Source organism: Felis catus, chromosome F2 (assembly GCF_018350175.1).
Source record: "Felis catus isolate Fca126 chromosome F2, F.catus_Fca126_mat1.0, whole genome shotgun sequence".
NCBI lineage: Eukaryota > Metazoa > Chordata > Mammalia > Carnivora > Felidae > Felis > Felis catus.
This window is the reverse complement of record NC_058385.1, coordinates 49,893,194-49,911,722: the sequence shown is the minus strand read 5'-3', so window position 1 is coordinate 49,911,722 and position 18,529 is coordinate 49,893,194. Positions and strand designations below refer to the sequence as shown.

At 43.9% G+C, this 18,529-nt stretch overlaps 1 protein-coding gene across 2 annotated transcripts in view; it reads left to right on the top strand.

Annotated features, from left to right (window-relative positions):
* Nucleotides 1-10,925, top strand: part of DPYS (dihydropyrimidinase) — an 81,257-nt gene extending 70,332 nt beyond the window's left edge. The window contains exons 9-10 of one of the 2 annotated variants that reach the window (XM_023248230.2): nt 8,186-8,316; nt 10,525-10,925. In XM_023248230.2, the coding sequence (XP_023103998.2) occupies nt 8,186-8,302 (117 nt within the window). In that variant the 3' untranslated portion in view covers nt 8,303-8,316; nt 10,525-10,925. The remainder of the gene's footprint in view (nt 1-8,185; nt 8,317-10,524) is intronic. The other variant, XM_023248231.2, reaches the window with a different exon arrangement.
* Nucleotides 10,926-18,529: the final 7,604 nt, after the last annotated feature.

The following is an 18,529-nucleotide window of genomic DNA, read 5'->3' as shown; positions in this document are numbered from 1 at the left end:
CTGTCAGCACAGAGCCCGATGCGGGGCTTGAACCCACGGACTGTGAGATTCATGACTTGAGCTGGAGTGGGGTGCTTAACCTACTGAACCACCCAGGCACCCCTGATATCACCAACTTTTAAAGCATTCAAGGGCATTATTGTTTTTGCAGTAACAATAGGTGATAGCTGTTATTATTGTCATGTGCTATTCTGAGCACTTACTATCTGCCAGGCACTGTACTAGATGGTTTACAGTCATTATTTTACTCAACCTGCATAACAAGTCATATGGTAGGTATTATCAACCTCATTTTACAAAATAGAAAGCTGAGTCTCAGCAAGATTAAATAACTTCCCTCTGATAAGCAGTAAGTAAATGTAAGAGCCAGGATTTGTAACATGGCCTTTCTGATTCCCGCTGTATCATGGGACCTCCATACAACAAGAAAAGAGAAGAAAGTGATTGTGAAACTCAAAGTGTGGGGAAACTCATTATTTTGGAAAACGGTGGTGTGGGAAAAAATATCAAATAAAATGGATAAAATGAGGTTTGAAGGTTGCCTGGAGACACTTCAAACATTTTTTTCTCTCCACGAAGCAAAGATAATTTTATAGAAGAAAAATATCACACTAAGGTTAATAAAGAGAGTTGTTAGGCATTCTAGTTTTAAATTCACATTAGGTTATTAGAGCCCTTGCTTTGGTTTCCATTTAAAATATTCTGGTTGCTTTTGTAAGGATAGGAGTTTGAAGGCAAGCAGAAAAGTAAGACAATGAATCTCTTACCCTTCTGGACTCCCAAAGAACAGATGGTAGAGACACATCAGCGTTTGCCTGCTCCATAACTTGGCTGACTTGGCTGGAGTGTTGGTTCCTTAAGGACACCATCTTATATTCTCATGCCCAGTACTTGGTACATAGTAAGAATTTGATGCATAAACAAACTGCAGGGGCATCTGGAGGGCTCGGTTGGTTAAGCATCCGACTTCGGCTCAGGTCATGATCTTGCGGTTCACGAGTTTGAGCCCTGCATCGGGCTCTGTGCTGACAGTTTGGAACCTGCTTCAGATCCTCTTTCTCCCTCTGTTTCTGCCCCTCCCCCACTCATGCTCTGTCTCTCTCTGTAAAAAATAAACATTAAAAAATTTCTAAAAATAAAAAAAACTGCAAACAGAAAGAGCAAAGACTATAGTTTTAGAGGTCTTAGAAAAAATTTTAAATCAACTTACCCAGGAGATTGCCCCCTGACTCATCCCAAATTGTGGAATTATCTGTGAGCTTGATTCTTGTCCATGAGTTTATTACTTAACAAAAGTTACCAGCATCATGCCATGCACCTACCACTGTTATCAGATACAGTAAGGAATTTCAAAGGAAAGGAACAACATTTTAATCCAATTTGACAGCTTTTGGGAATTGTTACTTTATTTTAACATTTAAGCAGCTGATCCTTAAGGGAAAAAAATTTAAATCAGAAGATGAGGCATCAAACTATTTGATAAATACAACATAATAAAATATATATTACAATATTTTATAAAAAGTCACTTAAGTGACTCTTGGGGGATGAAGGAAGGAGAAAAAAAGAGTAACACAACTTAGATGTTCAAGAGCATCTGGAAAGAATAAAATCAACTTACATACTGTTAATTCCTTACCCCCAAAAATATAGCTCGTGAAACTCAAATGAATTACTTTTTCTAGAATTTTTTTGTGTGTTTAGACTTGTAATTTTCACCCAAATTTGGAAGTACAGAGTTGCTTTAAGTCATCTCTTTTTCTCTTTTTTTCAGTATTAAGCAACCCAATCTATTCTGGGAAATCAGGGTCACATTGCATTTTATAGAGAAACAGGAATAGCTTCACGGAGCAATGCATGGCTTCAGAGTTGTGCCAAAGCTTTGAAACTTTTAAAGCTTTGCAACAATAAGCATAATTTGCCTTTTAGATAAGATAAAATTGAATGGATGGCTGATCTGGTCCTTGAAATGAGTGTTCTCCACTTCTGAAGGAACAGTTTGTCAACGCCTTTCTCAATGTGATAGCTCAGAGAAAATAATTTAAGGGATGTCGGTAACTGCCACGTATCCTCATTTCCTCAGATTGATTGTTAATAATAATCAAAGGTGATACCTCCGTTGGAGTCGGCTCATTTTGGTTCATGAGAGACATTTGTGTGTGCCTCTTCCCAGCTCCTCATTCAGTGACGTCACTTCAGTAGCCTGAAATCTGCTATGGTGGGAGCATTTACACCCCAGAAATAGGCAGGTGCTATAAATCAGGGCTTTGGGGGGGGGTGCTGAGAAAAGGGAAGGCAGCGCTGGTTGTTGACATTGACCAGTGCACCACTGTATACGGGGACTTCCTAAATACTCTCTTTTTGCGCTTTAACCACTCAGCATTTATTCAGTAAATATTTATTGATAACCAATTATGTGCCTGGCATAGTTTAATCCTTACAACCTTTTGAGGCAAGTAGTGGTATTCCAATTTTATAAAGTAAGAAGCTGAGGCATTTTTTTAAGTTTATTTACTTATTTTGAGAGAGGCTGAGACAACACGAGTGGAGGAGGGGCAGAAAGAGAGAGAGGGAGAGAAATCCAAGCATGCTCCGCACTGTAAGTGCAGAGCCCGACATGGGGCTTGAACTCACAAAACCATGAGATCATGACCTAAACCGAAATCAAGAGTTTGACCCTCAACTGACTGAGCCACAAGGTGTCCCAGAATCAGAGTCTTAAGGAGGTCACATAGTTACTAAGTGGCCGCCTTAGAACCCAGACCCAGATTTTTCTACCTCCAAAGCCAATCCCCTTAGCCTCTATTGCTGCAATGTACTGATCAGGAAGTTTTACTCCCCCCACCCCCCACAAAGCCACCTGCCCCCATCCTCAGAATGTCACCCCTAGTCTGCCTTCCTGTACATGGCGTTCACTTACCCTCAGGCTGGCACACTTATGACCAGAGGAACCATCCCTGAAATGAGAGGGCCCAACTTTGTCACATTGTCCTTGAGAAATAGCTCAGCAGATATGTTGAAGGTTAAATGGAAATAATTGGTGGATTGCAAAATGTTTTCAAAATGCAGGTTTTCACTGTTATAGGTCATCTCTAATGAACCTAGGGGTTCCTCGTGCCCTAGGGATTCGCAGCCCTGAAGGGCTCAGTTCAATGTGTGCTGAGTGTTCACCAGACAGGCATGGACTTCATTTGCTGCTCATTTGGACTGCTAAGTGTTGGGTCAGTACCTGCTGTTTGGAATCTGGAAATTCTGTTGTCTCAATTGATATTTTAGTTTCTTAGTCTCCATGGTTGGCATGGTATCAGAACTTCCTCTGGGGCCCAGGATTCTTCTCCTTGGTCTTTCTAGTCTCAGAAGAGCTAGCATCCCAGCACACAACTCTCTGCAAACAATACAATTACATTTTCTATCAACTTACAACTTCCTGTTTCCCCTGGTCAGCTAACCAAAAAGCATTTCTGCAATTACGCGGGTATAATAATGATGATTGCGATTAATATTTATTCATAGTGCTGCAAATTGTGATATAGTTCTCTTTTTTGTCTATTAACTCATCATAATGACAGTCATCATTAAATGCTGTAAACCTTGAACTTTACCAACGCAAGCCACCAGCACCCTGCCAGACGAGGTGCCATCTGTGATCCCTATATTACCTAAGAGAGCCTCTCACACAGTTTTACCCTCGAGCCACTTTATTGGATTGTGATATCATCAGGATGGAAAGATCTGGTGGTGGGTGAAATCATTGGATTTTGACCCACCTGTACTGAGGGGAACAGATGCCACAACCCAGTTCAGCCCTCTGAAGGTGCATTCTCAGGACACTAGTCTCACACTAGTCTCTCTCTCTCTCTCTCTCTCTCTCTCTCTCTCTCTCTCTCTCTCTTTAGGACACTAGTCTCTTGAGGTGCACCTTGAGAAAGGTGTCACATAATTTTAGATAATGCTGCTCTCAGACTGATTCTATTGCCCAATATCATACAAAAGTTCTAAGAAGTCCTACAGTTAAGAAACCTTTCATTTAACAAATATTTCTCGAGCACCAGGTACTATCCTAGGCCCTGGGGATACAGGCGTAATATAACACCAGTGTTCGTTCTCAAAGACCTTAAATCCCATTTCCGTTTCACCTACACTTCCTTGTCCCTAAGTTCCAGTTTTGCTGGAGACACTTACTACATCCCCCTGCGATGACGTCTATTAGCCACTTGAACAAAGGAGTCTGGAGATTAGGAGAGATCAGGGCTGCAACTAAAATTTGGGAATCGCAACATGTAGATTTAAAACCATAAGTCTGAGGCCACCGAGAAGAAGAAAGGGGGCTTGAGATAGAGCTCTAGGACTGCCAACCTTCAGAGGTTGAGGAGCAGAGGAGCCGGCAAAGGAGCCTGAGAAAGGGGCCGGTGAGGTAGGAAGAAAACCAGGAGAACATGGAGGAGAGAAGGCAAGCAGAGAAGAGACCTGCCCTCTTTGGTTCAATCCAGAGCCCTCTGCTTCTTTGTCCAGCTCTTCCATAAATGTCCGCGAAGAATTAGGTATGGGTTTAGCTGGGAGACTCAGGACGGAGTCCGTGTTAATCGCTGTGCTCATCTGAGATCCTAGGGAACGAAACCCACTTTATTTTGGACCCCACCACTTAGGGTAACCCATGAGCATGACGCATTGGTCTCACCAGACGCTAGGGGCCATGTCAGGGCAGGGCACTGCACGCTTCAGATGGAGATCTGTTATTGTCACTAGAGAGAAGTAACAAGAGTTGTGGGTTGGGTCTACTGAGAAAACACATGTGCAACTGAACTTCTGAATAACACAGTGACGGCTTGAGATTTTGCAGGACGAGTGCCATCACTCTCTGTTTTGTCACAGTGAATATCTACTGAGGTTCTGAAATAGACGGAGTGCAATGCCAGGGGCAATAGGCAGTACAAAGATGAGCAAGATGTGGGGCTAGCATTAAAGAGTTTATGTAACCCACCTCTAAGGATAAGAAGATTTTACAAGGTGAAATACTGGGAGGCTTGGGACCAGAACTTGAATTGTCTTTGACTTCTGTCAAATCATCTATCAAAGCGGAAGGCTGTGAGGTGTGGAGCAGCAAAGCCTCCCCAGAAAGGGCCGGTTTGTCTCTGAGGCGGCGGCGTGGGCAGGAGTGGTTAATGCCCCACGGCAGTTCTGGCGGGAAATCGTGCCCTGCCCACCCAGAGCCTCAGAGGCAGATACAGAGCAGGACCACGTGCAGATTAGACCTGGCCAGTCAGGTCAGAGATACACGGTGGCCACTGTGACCAGAGTGACCAGCAAGGCTACGAGGGGCCTAGTGGCACTGCTAGTGAAGTGACTGAGCAGCCAGAAGGTGGTTCGTGGACAACCAGGTGAGCTGAGGCCTGCCCACAGGAGACAGTCGGCCAAAGAGGAAGGGCAGCCTAGAGAACAGATAAACGGCGAAACACAGCAAAGGAGTGTGAGGGAAACGGAGTTACCCCAGGCCAAGATGACCCACACAAAGAGGAGACAAAGCTCAGATGGGGATCTCCTTCCCATCATACCCTGGGCAGAAATTGATCAACTGTGTATTGAGTACTTGCTATGGAAAAACAGAGCAGTACCCCAGCCCCGAATCTGCTGGAAGGGATAGCTGAGTAAACAGATAATTACAGGAAACTATGGTAAACAGGATGTGTCAGGGAGGGCTAAAGCATCCTGGACGGACAATCCTCTGGACTTGAGTTAGAGAAGATAAATCAGAGATATTTAGGCCAAGGAGGTGGTAATGCCAGCATGGGCGAGGTCTAGCCCTGGCGGGAGGATCTGGGAAGGACACTGGTCATCTGTTGAGTCTCGTGATCCCCACCAAGTCTGCAGCTGGGGTCAGGGAAGGATCCTCCAAGGGACTGATCGGGTTGTGAAGCAAGCCCACCCCTGAATGAGGAGGACTGTGCCTGGGCGTGATGGCTCTTCTTAAATCACTGCTTTTAGCCACCCCTTCCCAGGAAGGAGTCCAGGAGAGACAAAAAAGTAATAGCTGAAAACCACAAGCAGTGAAGTTTCAAAGGAACTGTTGGGTGAAGAGGGAGACAGAGTGGGGCTGATGAAGGGCACGCAGCATGAAGGCAGGTGACACAAAGATCTGCCCACTTATGTCACTTTTTCCAGGGGATCTTAGCTGTGGAAAAGGCTGATGATGGAATTGAACTATGCCACAGGTTTTACTGAGTGCCAGTGCTAACAGAAAAGAGAGAAAGGAAAGACCCTTCCGATTGTAGGCAACATATGGACATGAATCCTGGTTTTCCTAGCTAGTTCTTTTTTTCAACGTTTATTTATTTATTTTTGAGAGAGACAAAGAGCACACGTACAAGTGGGGGAGGGGCAGGGAGAGAGGGAGAGAGAATCCAAAGCAGACTCCATGCTGTCAGTGCAGAGCCTGATGCAGGGCTTGAACCCCCGAACCGTGTGATCATGACCTGAGCCAAAACCAAGTCGCTTAACCGACTGAGCCATCCAGGCATCCTGTTATTAGCCAGTTCTGATGATGCCCGTTAATTATGTTTAGTTCCCTTTACAGTCTCAGTCGTGTTTGGATTCAATTATATGGTCAGCCAAGGTTTAAGTGATACATAACAGTCTGACTTGGAAAGTAAACCAGGAGAGAAAAAAACATGAAGACCTCCCTGAAAGGTCATAGAGTGGGACAGTAAGTAGGTGTAAAGTTTCAGGTGTGGCTTAGCTCCAGGTAACACAAGGTCCAGGGGCTGGGTGGCAGAAATAGGAAGTTGGTCCTTCATTTCTTGGTGTCGATGTTCCTCAAGATGACAACAGGATCCAGGGCAAAGTAAAGGACAGAGATAGTCAAAATGAAAGTCCAGCAAAGCATCCAACCAGACACAGAAAACAGACAGAGGCTGGGACTGGCGAGCGGAGGGCAGGGGTTCCCCCCTCCCATCCCCTAAGTGCTCTGTGTGTGCCCTGACACTACACTTCAAATGTCACAGCTGTAGGGACGGTCTCTGTGTTGCTCTTTGTTTTGTCCTCTGTGCCTGGCAAAACATCTGGGACTGTGTGTGTTCAATAAATACCCATAAAATGAAGGAAGGTAACGCTTTGTATCTGGGAGATGGCGTTCATTCCCTCCGTTTCCTAGATGAGTGAGTAGGCCTAGCTGGCTCATTTGGCAAAGCTAGAACTCAAACATAGGTCCGATGTCTGGCAGAGCTCACATTGTTGATCACATTGTGGTCAAAACAAGGCAAATGTTATTGGAGGGGGGGATCTACATACTTATGTGTACACACGTACTTATTTATTAAGAGCCTATTCTACACTAGACATTATTCTAAATGATTTACTTATTTTTAATCCTCTCCCAACCACCCCAAAAGCCAGTGCTGTTACTATTCCCAGCTTAAACTGAGGCAGCAGGAATACAGTGTTCAGTAACATGCCCAAACAGTCTGGTTTCAGAGCCCATGCCCTTAATCACTGTGGCTTGCTGCTTCTTGACTTGCCAGTGAATTTGTGTCCGTGTTTATAAACAGTGTGACTTATCTCTTGTGAATGCCTTTGTTTATCCAGTCCAGATTTCTAAACTCTGAGCAAGCACTGAATTAACTCAAGCTGAATCCAGCCGGCGGGTTCTGCTCTCAGCGGGCCACCCGAGAGGTGTAGTTAGAGATGTGAGATTCTGTGGACAGCCTGTTACACACAGGGGCAAGTGAGAAAATGAGAAAACACATACACAGATTGCTAGACTCAGAAGAAAATGCTCAGAGTCTTGGGAGAGGTACCACAAAGCGGTCTAGGAATATAGATGTCTAAGATTGAAATGAGAAGGAAAGGTAGAATGTCCGAAGGACCATGAGGTGGTTAATACAACCAGAAGGGTGTGGGGATGGGGTAGAGGCTCCAATTTAAGTTTCAGTGAAAAGAACAATCAGAGCGTGCTTCCTGGGTCTTTGTTGGACACCGATTAGCGCCAGCAAAGAGTGGGGCACAGCTCAGGTACTTGAGGTTGCCAGGAACTTCAGTGAAAGGGCAAGGGGCGGGAGGCACATGAGAGGTAAATTAGCAAGATTCGTTTCGCTCTCGCTAAGATTCGTTTCGCTCATTAAGGGAGCTGCGCTTAGCTTTGAATTCAGGAAATCAGGAAACCATAAGAGGAAAATGAACTGTTCTGTTTCAGACTTGCACACCTACCCCTGTGGAGCGTGAACCCTACAAGGGAGAAGTCGTCACACTGAAAACTAGAGAGACAAAAGAAGACGCCGCAGCAGGGACCAGGAAACAGGCCCACCCCTGAGCTGGGTGCTGTGGGTAAGGGACGGTGGGCAGAGAAAGTATTCCTGCATGAAATCAGCAGCTCTGTCTTCATAAGCTTTTGAAGAGTCCAAGGTCAATGTCAAAGGCTTCAAAGTGACAAAAGACTCAAGGACAGGTTAGCTAAGGGAAGACTGATAAAAGACCTCTTAACACAGAACACTTAGTTGAGCCTGCAGATTGAAGAAGGCCTTGGTCTATTTCGAGATTTATTCTCTGAGATGTTAGGAAACATTCAGCAAAGCCTTGAAGTATCAAATATGAGCAAGAGGCAAATAGATGGGTAGCATACAGAGGGACCTGTTAGTGAGGAAATTTGACACGTCTTAAAACAGTGTAATTTTGTGGTCAAAATTTATAAACTATTTAATTGGGATCTTATCTAGAAAACAAATCTTCGTATTATAAATGCAATTATGTTCTAGAACTTAGAATGAATGAAAAAATAAATCAAATGTTGCTTTTGGGTGTATAATTTTTCAGGAAAATTATTTGATAGTCTTTGATGTACTTTATTGCACACTTAATTCTTGGAATAGTATTGTAGATATGGTCATTTTGGAAAAATATTTCAGTGCTTCCTCAGTTTTCTCTTAGTCTTTTGATACCCAGATCTTTCCTTTTTTTCAAGTATCTATTATCACCATTCTTGTCAATTTCTTTCCTTCCTCCCTCCCTTCTCTTCCCTTCCCTTCCTCTTCCTTCCTTTCTCCCTCTTTCCTTCTTCCCTCCCTCCCTCCCTCTCTCTCCCTTCCTCCTTTCTTTCCTCCCTCCCTCTCTCCCTCCCCCCTTCCTTCCTTTCTTCCTTTCTTTCTTTCTTTCTTCTTTCTTTCTTTCTTTCTTTCTTCTTTCTTTCTTCTTTCTTTCTTCTTTCTTTCTTCTTTCTTTCTTTCTTTCTTTCTTTCTTTCTTTCTTTCTTTCTTCTTTCTTCTTTCTTTCTTTCTTTCTTTCTTTCTTTCTTCTTTCTTTCTTTCTTTCTTTCTTCTTTCTTTCTTCTTTCTTTCTTTCTTTCTTTCTTTCTTTCTTTCTTCTTTCTTTCTTTCTTTCTTTCTTTCTTTCTTTCTTTCTTCTTTCTTTCTTCTTTCTTCTTTCTTTCTTTCTTTCTTTCTTCTTTCTTTCTTTCTTTCTTTCTTTCTTTCTTTCTTCTTTCTTTCTTTCTTTCTTTCTTTCTTCTTTCTTTCTTTCTTTCTTTCTTCTTTCTTTCTTTCTTTCTTTCTTTCTTTCTTTCTTCTTTCTTTCTTTCTTTCTTTCTTTCTTTCTTTCTTTCTTTCTTTCTTCTTTCTTTCTTTCTTTCTTTCTTTCTTTCTTTCTTCTTTCTTTCTTTCTTTCTTTCTTTCCTATTATTTTCTGATCCTGCTCTGGCAGCCTCTCTCCAACACCACTTCCACTGGCTTCATGAAATCTGCATGTTTTGCCAGCTTTAAATTTCATTGGGCTCTAAATTTTTTTTTTTTCTTCAACGTTTTTTTTTTTATTTATTTTTGGGACAGGGAGAGACAGAGCATGAACGGGGGAGGGGCAGAGAGAGAGGGAGACACAGAATCGGAAACAGGCTCCAGGCTCTGAGCCATCAGCCCAGAGCCCGACGCGGGGCTCGAACCCACGGACCGCGAGATCGTGACCTGGCCGAAGTCGGACGCTTAACCGACTGCGCCACCCAGGCGCCCCTAAATTTTTTTTTTAATTTGTGATATTTTTGGCTGTTTCAACACATAGTGACCTGCAAAAGACTTATACGAGGGGTCGACATGGTAAACGGGGATAGGTCTTTGTGTTAATTGGGACACTGTCAAAGGACTACTTTTATACATACCCACTTAGGAGCCACACATTTTTACACTAGGACAACCTGTACTTCCCTAAACCTCATGACTTGAATCATGAGGTCCTGTGTACTCTGGGTTATATTCTCTTTATTATGGAGTGCTGTCTTTAACAATGCTATGCAGCTGAAGCTTCAAGTTTTTTGTCATTTCCTGACTCTTGGAATTCTTTTTCCAATCCAGGAAGATTGTGTTAAAAATTCAGAGGAAGATTAGCAAGAGGGAGAAATTCTGTTGAATGCTATAACATGCTATTAACATCATTTATAGGAGCAGGATTAGTGTTTACTTTGATTATAGCATTTCTTGGGGGTTAGGCTTGAGTTCTGCATCTCTTTATGAGGGAGAATGTTATACTGAGTTCCTTTTGTTCTGTTCAAAGGTAAAATCAGAGAAAAGAATTCTGTTCCCATCACTGTTAAGTGTCGTCAGCCCGTGGAGAAACAGGCCTCATTTCAACTCCCCAAGATGCTTTTGAAAAAATAATCGCTCAAGGCCTCTTTGATTTCCTTTCAGAAGCAATTGCTGTCTTTCTCACTGTGACTTTGTTGCTGCGTAAGATGGAAGATATAAATGACTATTATTGTGATGGAAAGTCCATGTGAAAATTCATTGATGATACTTTAAAATGCCACCTTTGCTTGTACTGGATTTCTTGCTTTGAAATTTTAAAAATCACTTTCTTGTTTAAGGTTGTTTTAATGGCTACCATTTGTTTAAAAATAGCAAACTCTGTGGTTTTACATCCTATTCTAATTAATAAACATTGAGACCTGCATTTTATATCCTGTTTTCTGGGTCATGTGTATCTTCTAACTTACAGGGTTGAGACTCTGAGAGGTTGGTTGTGATTCAAAAGCACAATTTCCTCTGTGACATCTGTTTCAGCAACTCCTGGAAATCGGATCCCTGAACAAACCTCATGTAATCAAATTGGATACTCAACCTTAGATTAAGTCTGAAGCAAATTATCCAATCACACTGATGAGTGCAGGATTTGGAGGAATTAACAAGAATCAGCATGGCTGAAAGATGCTACCGTGATACCTTCCCTCCCCTATGCTTCCGGGTCTGTCCTGTGATCCTTCTGTGTATGCAGAGAAGCTGAGCTTCTGTTTCTTCTCCTAAGTAACTAGGTCAAGAGGAATTTTTAAAACATGGAGTAAAATCAGGGCAATTATGCTCTCACTGCAGATACATCTACCCCTGACTTAACTTAGATCAGGAGTGTATCCATACCTTTGACAAAGGGTGATAGGAATCCAGTTTATCCAATTCGAATTTGTTTTGAACACACAGGAAAAAATGACAGTGAGCTACACCTGAAGAAGAATCATGGGTCTTTTTTGTCAGGGTAGAGGTACCTTAAAATATTTTGATTAGTATTCTCCTCTGCTTTGGTTGACAATGGAAACCCCTCAATAAAATGTCTGAATCCTCTGAAAAGAAATAGTGAAATTGCTTTCTCACCTGGAAGCCAGCTCCCACTCATCCTTCAGTCTTCGGCCTAATATCACCCCTTCTTAGAGGCTTTTTCAGATCCAACATGAGAGGTCACGTTGGGTCATATTCGTCCTTAGCAGAGCCCGGCTTACGCCCAGTCACAGTGCCTGTGTCAATGCGCTATAATCACTGCTTTACATGACTTCTCCTCCCGGAAACTGAATGCTCATTCAGGGCAGGGCCCGTCCGGTTCAGATCATTTTCCCAGCATTTAGCAGAGTGCCTAGAAATTGATGAGCATTCTATGCATATTTATTAATTTTTAAATAAAGGAGGAAACGAAGGAGTTCCTGCTACGTTCCTCAATTGAGAGAGATGAAGTTAGTAAGAAGTCTGAACAAAATAGGGACAAACTTTGTGGAGTATTTTAGTCTATGGCCATACCACCATGAACGCACCCAATCTCGTCTGATCACGGAAGCTAAGCAGGGTCGGACCTGGTCAGTACCTGGATGGGAGTATTTGAGTGTAAGCTTGCTTTAAATGAAGAGTACCCGGGGGGGGGGGGGGTGCTGGGTGGCTCAGTCGTTGAGCATCCAACTTTGGCTCAGGTCACAATCTCGGGGGTTCGTGAGTGCCAGCCCCACATAGGACTCGACTGTCTGCCCTGAGCCCACTTCGGATCCTCTGTCTCCCTCTCTCTCTGCCCCTCCCCTGCTCATACTCTCTCCCTCAAAAATAAATAAACATTACAAAAAATAAATGAAGAGTACAGATTCATTGTCTGTTTGATAGATCCTTTTTTGGAGAATGAAATCTGTGTCAACAAAGTCATTTGAAATGAATGTGGGGATCCCTTTGTTGCTTTTATGAGACTTGTCATGAATATTTTTGCAGAAATGTAATTCTAACTAATATTATAAAGCCATAAGAAAACATGATTCAAGCTATTAATATTTAATACCATGTTTTTCAGGATTGCCTCTAGTATACAAAGCGAGGTCCCTTTGTCACTAAACAATTGCATTTTCAAGGTCTGTGCAAAAAATAGATGGAATGAGTAGCATTCCATTTTTAAAATTCAAATATGAGTTTATTAAAACATACAAAAAGCAAAACAATTAACATAACCACACCTATGTACCTACCATCCCATTTAAGAAATAAAACTTTACCGATACAGTGCAAGTGCCATTTCCACGTCTCCTACCTGCCCCAAGGTAACCAGAGCTCTGAATCTGGAGTTTTATTCCCACTCACATCTTCCATACCTTTGCGATACCTGCCCATATCTCTAAGCATTGTGTTGTATGGGGTTAAATCTTATAGAAACATTATATAGTATGTATTGGGGTTTTTTTGTTTGTTTGTTTTCTAGTGCCTATGGTATTGATTCCTGCTTTTTTTTTTTTTCTTTTACAGCCAAGGTGTTTGGGAGTTATTTGTTTTGATTGGTCTAGCTCTCATGATCCATTTTAGCAACATAATTTCCATCATGTGACCACACCACAGTCTATTGACCCATTGTCCTCTTGACAGGCATTTATGCTGTTTCCATTGTTTTGCTATCACAAACGACGCTGCTACATGCATTTCTGTGCAGGTTTCCTGGGACCCAAGTCGAGCTCCTCCAGGGGACATGCCTGTGGTGCAGAGAGTGGGGCTGCTGGGTCTTACAGTGTGCACATCCTCCCCTTACTTCAACACTGGCAAATTGTTCTCTAAGTGAAACGTTGTGCTAATGAGGCTGAGCTCCTTTTCACTGTGCAGTTTCATCGGTCTAACTGAGCCTCAGTATCTTCATGTATAAGATAAGATAGTATCAGCCTAACACCTGAGGCTGCTGCAAGGGTCAGGAAGCCTGTATTCTATGGTCTGCACAAGCTTGCTACGATTTCTGTGCCATATGACGAATTAACACCCAGAGATTGTCTAAGTCTTGACCCTGCTGTCTCTGTGGGAAGGAAGCTCACCAGGCTTCGAAAGAAGCCGGGGGCTTTGGCAGCCTCAGGAGCGTGGAAGCCTAGACTAGGAGGCAGTTACAGAGGGCACAGCCGGGGGGGGGGGGGGGGGGGGGCGGTGAGAGCACAGCAGGGGTCTGCAGAGAGCTCAGAGGTCAAAGGGCTTGGTAGCTCCCAGCAGGCACCGCGTGAATAAGGGGCACAAGCTGACAAATGAGGATGGGTGGAGACTGGCTCTCAAGCGCCCCCTGCAGGTCCAACAGGTCCCGATGTGCGCTTCTGCAGCTGCAGCTGGTACCCTCTTCTCCCAACGTTCCTCTCCCCTCTGCCTGCCCACTGGACCGGGGAGGCAGCCTCCTCTAGGGGAAGGATTGTGGGCACGTCCCAGTCCTTAAAGTCACAAAAGCTGAATTCGTACCAGTTGATTGAGACCCTTGACTTTCCTGAGCCTCAGTTTCTTCCTTGGTAAGGTAGTAATAATAAACACCTCCTTTGCAGAGGTTCTTTGAAAGTATGAATTGAGAGGGTAAGTGTAAAGCCTCTGACCACCAGTGGAAGGTCAGATTTGCCCACCGCTCCTTGCCCCTCCTCCATACTTTGACTCTCCTCTTTACCTTCTTTCCAGCTACCTGCTACGGAGCCCCCTCAAGCCCCTAAGCGGTTAATTTAGATTTCTTTTTGTCAAACCCACTCTCTCCTTTTCCTTCTTTTTGAATAATATCTGTAGACACTTTTTTTTTAATTTTTTTTTCAACGTTTATTTTTTTGGGGGGACAGAGAGAGACAGAGCACGAACGGGGGAGGGGCAGAGAGAGAGGGAGACACAGAATCGGAAACAGGCTCCAGGCTCTGAGCCATCAGCCCAGAGCCCGACGCGGGGCTCGAACTCACGGACCGCGAGATCGTGACCTGGCTGAAGTCGGACGCTTAACCGACTGCGCCACCCAGGCGCCCCTGTAGACACGTTTTTAAGACAACAAGAACGGACCTATCATTTAGTAAACACCCACTGTTTATAGAACACTGAACAAAATCCCTTAGTTCGGGCTGCCATTGTCCCTCAACTGCACACTGAGTGGCACAGTGAGGGGCTCAGTGAATTCATCTTGAGAATAAAAGACAAAAGATGCCAAGAGAAAGAACTCACAAATGAAAATCCACACTACAGCAAATTATTGGTTGTGTTCAGAGGTCAGGACTGCCTCTACTGTGTGTCGAGGGAGTTTCTAAAAATATAAATAAATGGCCGGTTTTGAAATATATGTGCCCATGTTTTATTGAAGCCTGCACGATAATCTAATATGACCAAATAATTATGTTATACTTACTGTGCAAAATATTTGCAGCCGCATGGTAATTGTCAGTTCCTTGAGGACAGGGACAAGTTCTTCACAGCTTGGGTCCCAGACAGCACCGGCACAGTGATTTCCACAGGGTGGGCCTTCATGATGGGCTTGGTAAGTTGAAATTAATGTACCATAGCTGGGGGGATTTAGAGGAAAATGTCTGAATTTGGAAAGGCTTTCTGAAGAAAAAGGATTTCAAATCCTGCATTTTTGAAGACACTCCTGTCTGCCAGAGGAGAGAAAGAAGTACATTTTAGAAAGGGGAACAGAACAACAAAATCACAGGTGAGCTCAACTGTCAGCCTTGGAAGTACACCTTGCACTGGCCCTCGAGGCTCCTCAGGGAGCAGTCAGCTTTACGTAACAAGCCCTTGGAGTAGGGAAGCATCAACAGGCTTTCTAAAGACTGCTTTTTGCCTAAAAATAGTATGTAGTCTCCACAAGAATACAGGACCTTTGACTTTTTCCATAATGAAACCTATAAATGTGCTCAGTAGATTCTTAATATTTCTCAGGCCCTTATTAGATGTTTGGGCCAATGCTAAGCTCTCTGCATAGCTGCTGTCACTCCATTCTGTCGGCAGCCCTATGAGGTAGATGCTATTATCACCCTGACTGAACAGATGAGAAAACAAAGCCTCAGAGAAGTTAAATAATTGCCCAAAGGCACTTCGCTGGTCAGTGGGTGACCCAGGATGTGAATCCCAGCCCACTTGACTCCAGTTGACCATGATAGTGTATTCCTTAGTCAAGATTTTCAAAGGAACCCACCCCTGGATGATGTATAGTTGTCTGAACCTCATTAAAGCTCAGAAAAAATCAAGGCAGCTATCAGTCATTAGGAGTCAAAGACCTTATGTACTTTAATAATCTGTTTTTAATGTTCATTTATTTTTGGAAGAGAGAGAGAGCTGGGCAGCGGCAGAGAGAGGGGGAAAGGATCCAGAGCGGGCTCTGTGCTGACAGCAGAGAGCCCGATGCGGGGCTGGAACTCACGAACTGCAAGATCGTGACCTGAGGTTGGACACATAACTGACTGAGCCACCCGGGTGCCCCAAGGCTCTACATACTTTACAAGTATTAGTTCACACCATCCTTCCGACATCACTCTGAGGAGGGGACTGTGGTCACCTCCATTTTATACCTGGTGAAACCAAGGTACGTTAATTATAACTTCTCAGTTCCTAGATAACGTCACAGGATGACCTGGGAGGGGGTTTCCAAGGTGCGTTATGTCTTCTCGGTAAACCGTTTCTGAACCGCCCAAGACAGTCCTGGTGAAAGTGCATCACCTCACCCCTAGATAGTGCTAGACTCTCCCTAACTAATAATACATAACACAGGAGGAGCAGAAGACAGGATTTTCAGAAATCAATGGCTGTTCTCATGGAATTAGATTCAATTCTAAGAACTCTAGCATCCTACATAAGGACATTTCTCTTAGAGCAGCCAGAAGGTTGGGTTATCTTTCTTTTGTTCATTTTGTTTAAAAGAATTGAATCCTGATTTGTTGTCTTTCCTCCTTGAACCTGAAGTCAAGAGCACAGGTGGGAAGCACAGGCCAGCGAGTGACTCATGGACACTCCTCCCGGTGTCCTGAGTGGGCTGCCTCTCCCCGTGCCAGGGACCCGTGGCAGCTCCCCTGGGCTGGCCCTTCCAGCCATGGGGAAAGAAACCTGAAGCAGTGTTAACCTGGCCCTACCACTCCTGGGATTGCTCACATCCGTCGGTGCCTCTGCCTGATGGGACACCTCGCATGATGCAGCGTGGGGTTGACATTAGAAACCCGGTGTCAGTACCAGCTCTGCCCTTTTGCCTGTGTGGCTCCCGCAAATGACACTCGGCTCCAAGCCTCCTTGACTTCATCTTCCCACAGAGGAGGTGGGTATACTGGCTGTGTACGGAAGCATTCAAGAACGGGGGCTCCGGAATCAAATGGACTGCGTTTCAAAACTTGCCTCCGTCACTACCTGTATAGTCTGGCAAATTACCTAAATTCTCCTGGCCTCATATGTTCCATCTATACAATGGGGGGAATATAAATGCTTACCTGCAAGATTTGGGGGAGAATTAAATGGAATAAGGCATAAACACTTAACGCTGAAAATCCTCAGTCAGCATTAGCTACTGTCATTTCTTTGCGCTCGACTGCTTTAGTGTTCTACATCAAGGTAGAATGAAGCCATCCAATGCCATTGTAGGAGCTTCTGGCCTCTTCCGGGTCACAGTTCACGGCCATTGCTGCTCAATAGCACAGTCGCACAACTAAAACTGAGAGATGAAAGAAACGCTTGTGCAAAAGCAGTCCCGTAGTGATTGGTGGACTGCTCATCCTCCTCTTTACTTCGATTGGCTCTCCGAAAAGTGACTACCTTGTTAGCCGCTGAGGGGCAGGTGAGTGTTGCTTTTGCTTCAGTAATTTATGAAGCCACTTGAGAAATAAGCCTTGCTATTTTCCCTTCAAATTTTCCCATGAGCCGCCTAAACATACATCTTTCCGTCTCATAGAACATATTATTTGAGTTAATTATTGGGGAATGAGATGCCACCAATAAATGAAATGAATACGTTTCTGCAACTAGTCCTTCCAAAGTCATAAATGTGTTGAAATTTTATTTTCACAAAAACCGAACTTAAACTCTGGGTGTTTATGCCTCAAAACTTGTATTAGAATAGAAAGAGAGAGAAAGAGAGAGCTGTTTGCTGGATGAAATCTTCATAACATTCAAGATCAGACTTAAACTTCATTCAGACAGGAAATGAAAGCATCATAGAGACTTAAAGCCAGAAAGACCTTTTAGCGCCCCCGGAAGCAAGATGAGGAAATAAAGCCCTCCAGGCTATATTGCCCTAGGTCCCACTTCTGGCTCATGCCCTTGGGCAACTAACATTTATTGAGTATTCCTCACGTGCCAGATATTGGCACCAAAGATAAAATTGTGAGTAAATGCAGATACAGTCCCTGCCCTCCTGAGAAAAACAGAGATTGGTCAAATAATCACAAACCATCCTAAATTTGTAACTGTTCCAAGCACTACAAAGAAGAGGTATACAGTGAAACAAGAACCTGAGAGGAAAGATTTCATGACTTGGAGAATGATCAGGGAGGGCTTCCCGGAGAAGGTGACTGATGAGCTGAGACCAGAAGTAAGAATATAAGCAGGCAACACAGGGCAGGAGGAGTCTGCAGAGACTCGTGTGTGTGGCTGGGGCTGGAGAGGGCAAGGACCCGAAGTATGAATAAAGGAGCAAAGGCTGAGATATCTGGTGGGAGAGGGAGAGAGAGACAGAGAGAAAGAGAGCACTCGAGAGGGAGGCAGGAGCCAGAACAAGCAACCAGAAGCCTCTGAAGGGTCTTCAGCCAAAACACGACCTCATCAGATTTGAGAGATAGATCAGAGGCTGGGGTTTGGCCACGTTATGTCTGAGATGCCAGTGAGCTACCCAAGTGGAAAGATCAAAGAGACTGTTGCACGTACTAGAGGAGAAAGTAGCGCCTGTGATTTCAATTTGCAGACGCCTCCAAACAGAATAGCTTGTTTCCTTACCTTTAAATTGGAGTCGTCACAGTGTCTACCTCAGGCTTAAAAGAGATAATGTAAAGAAATCCCTTAGCACAATGGCAACACCCAGTAGG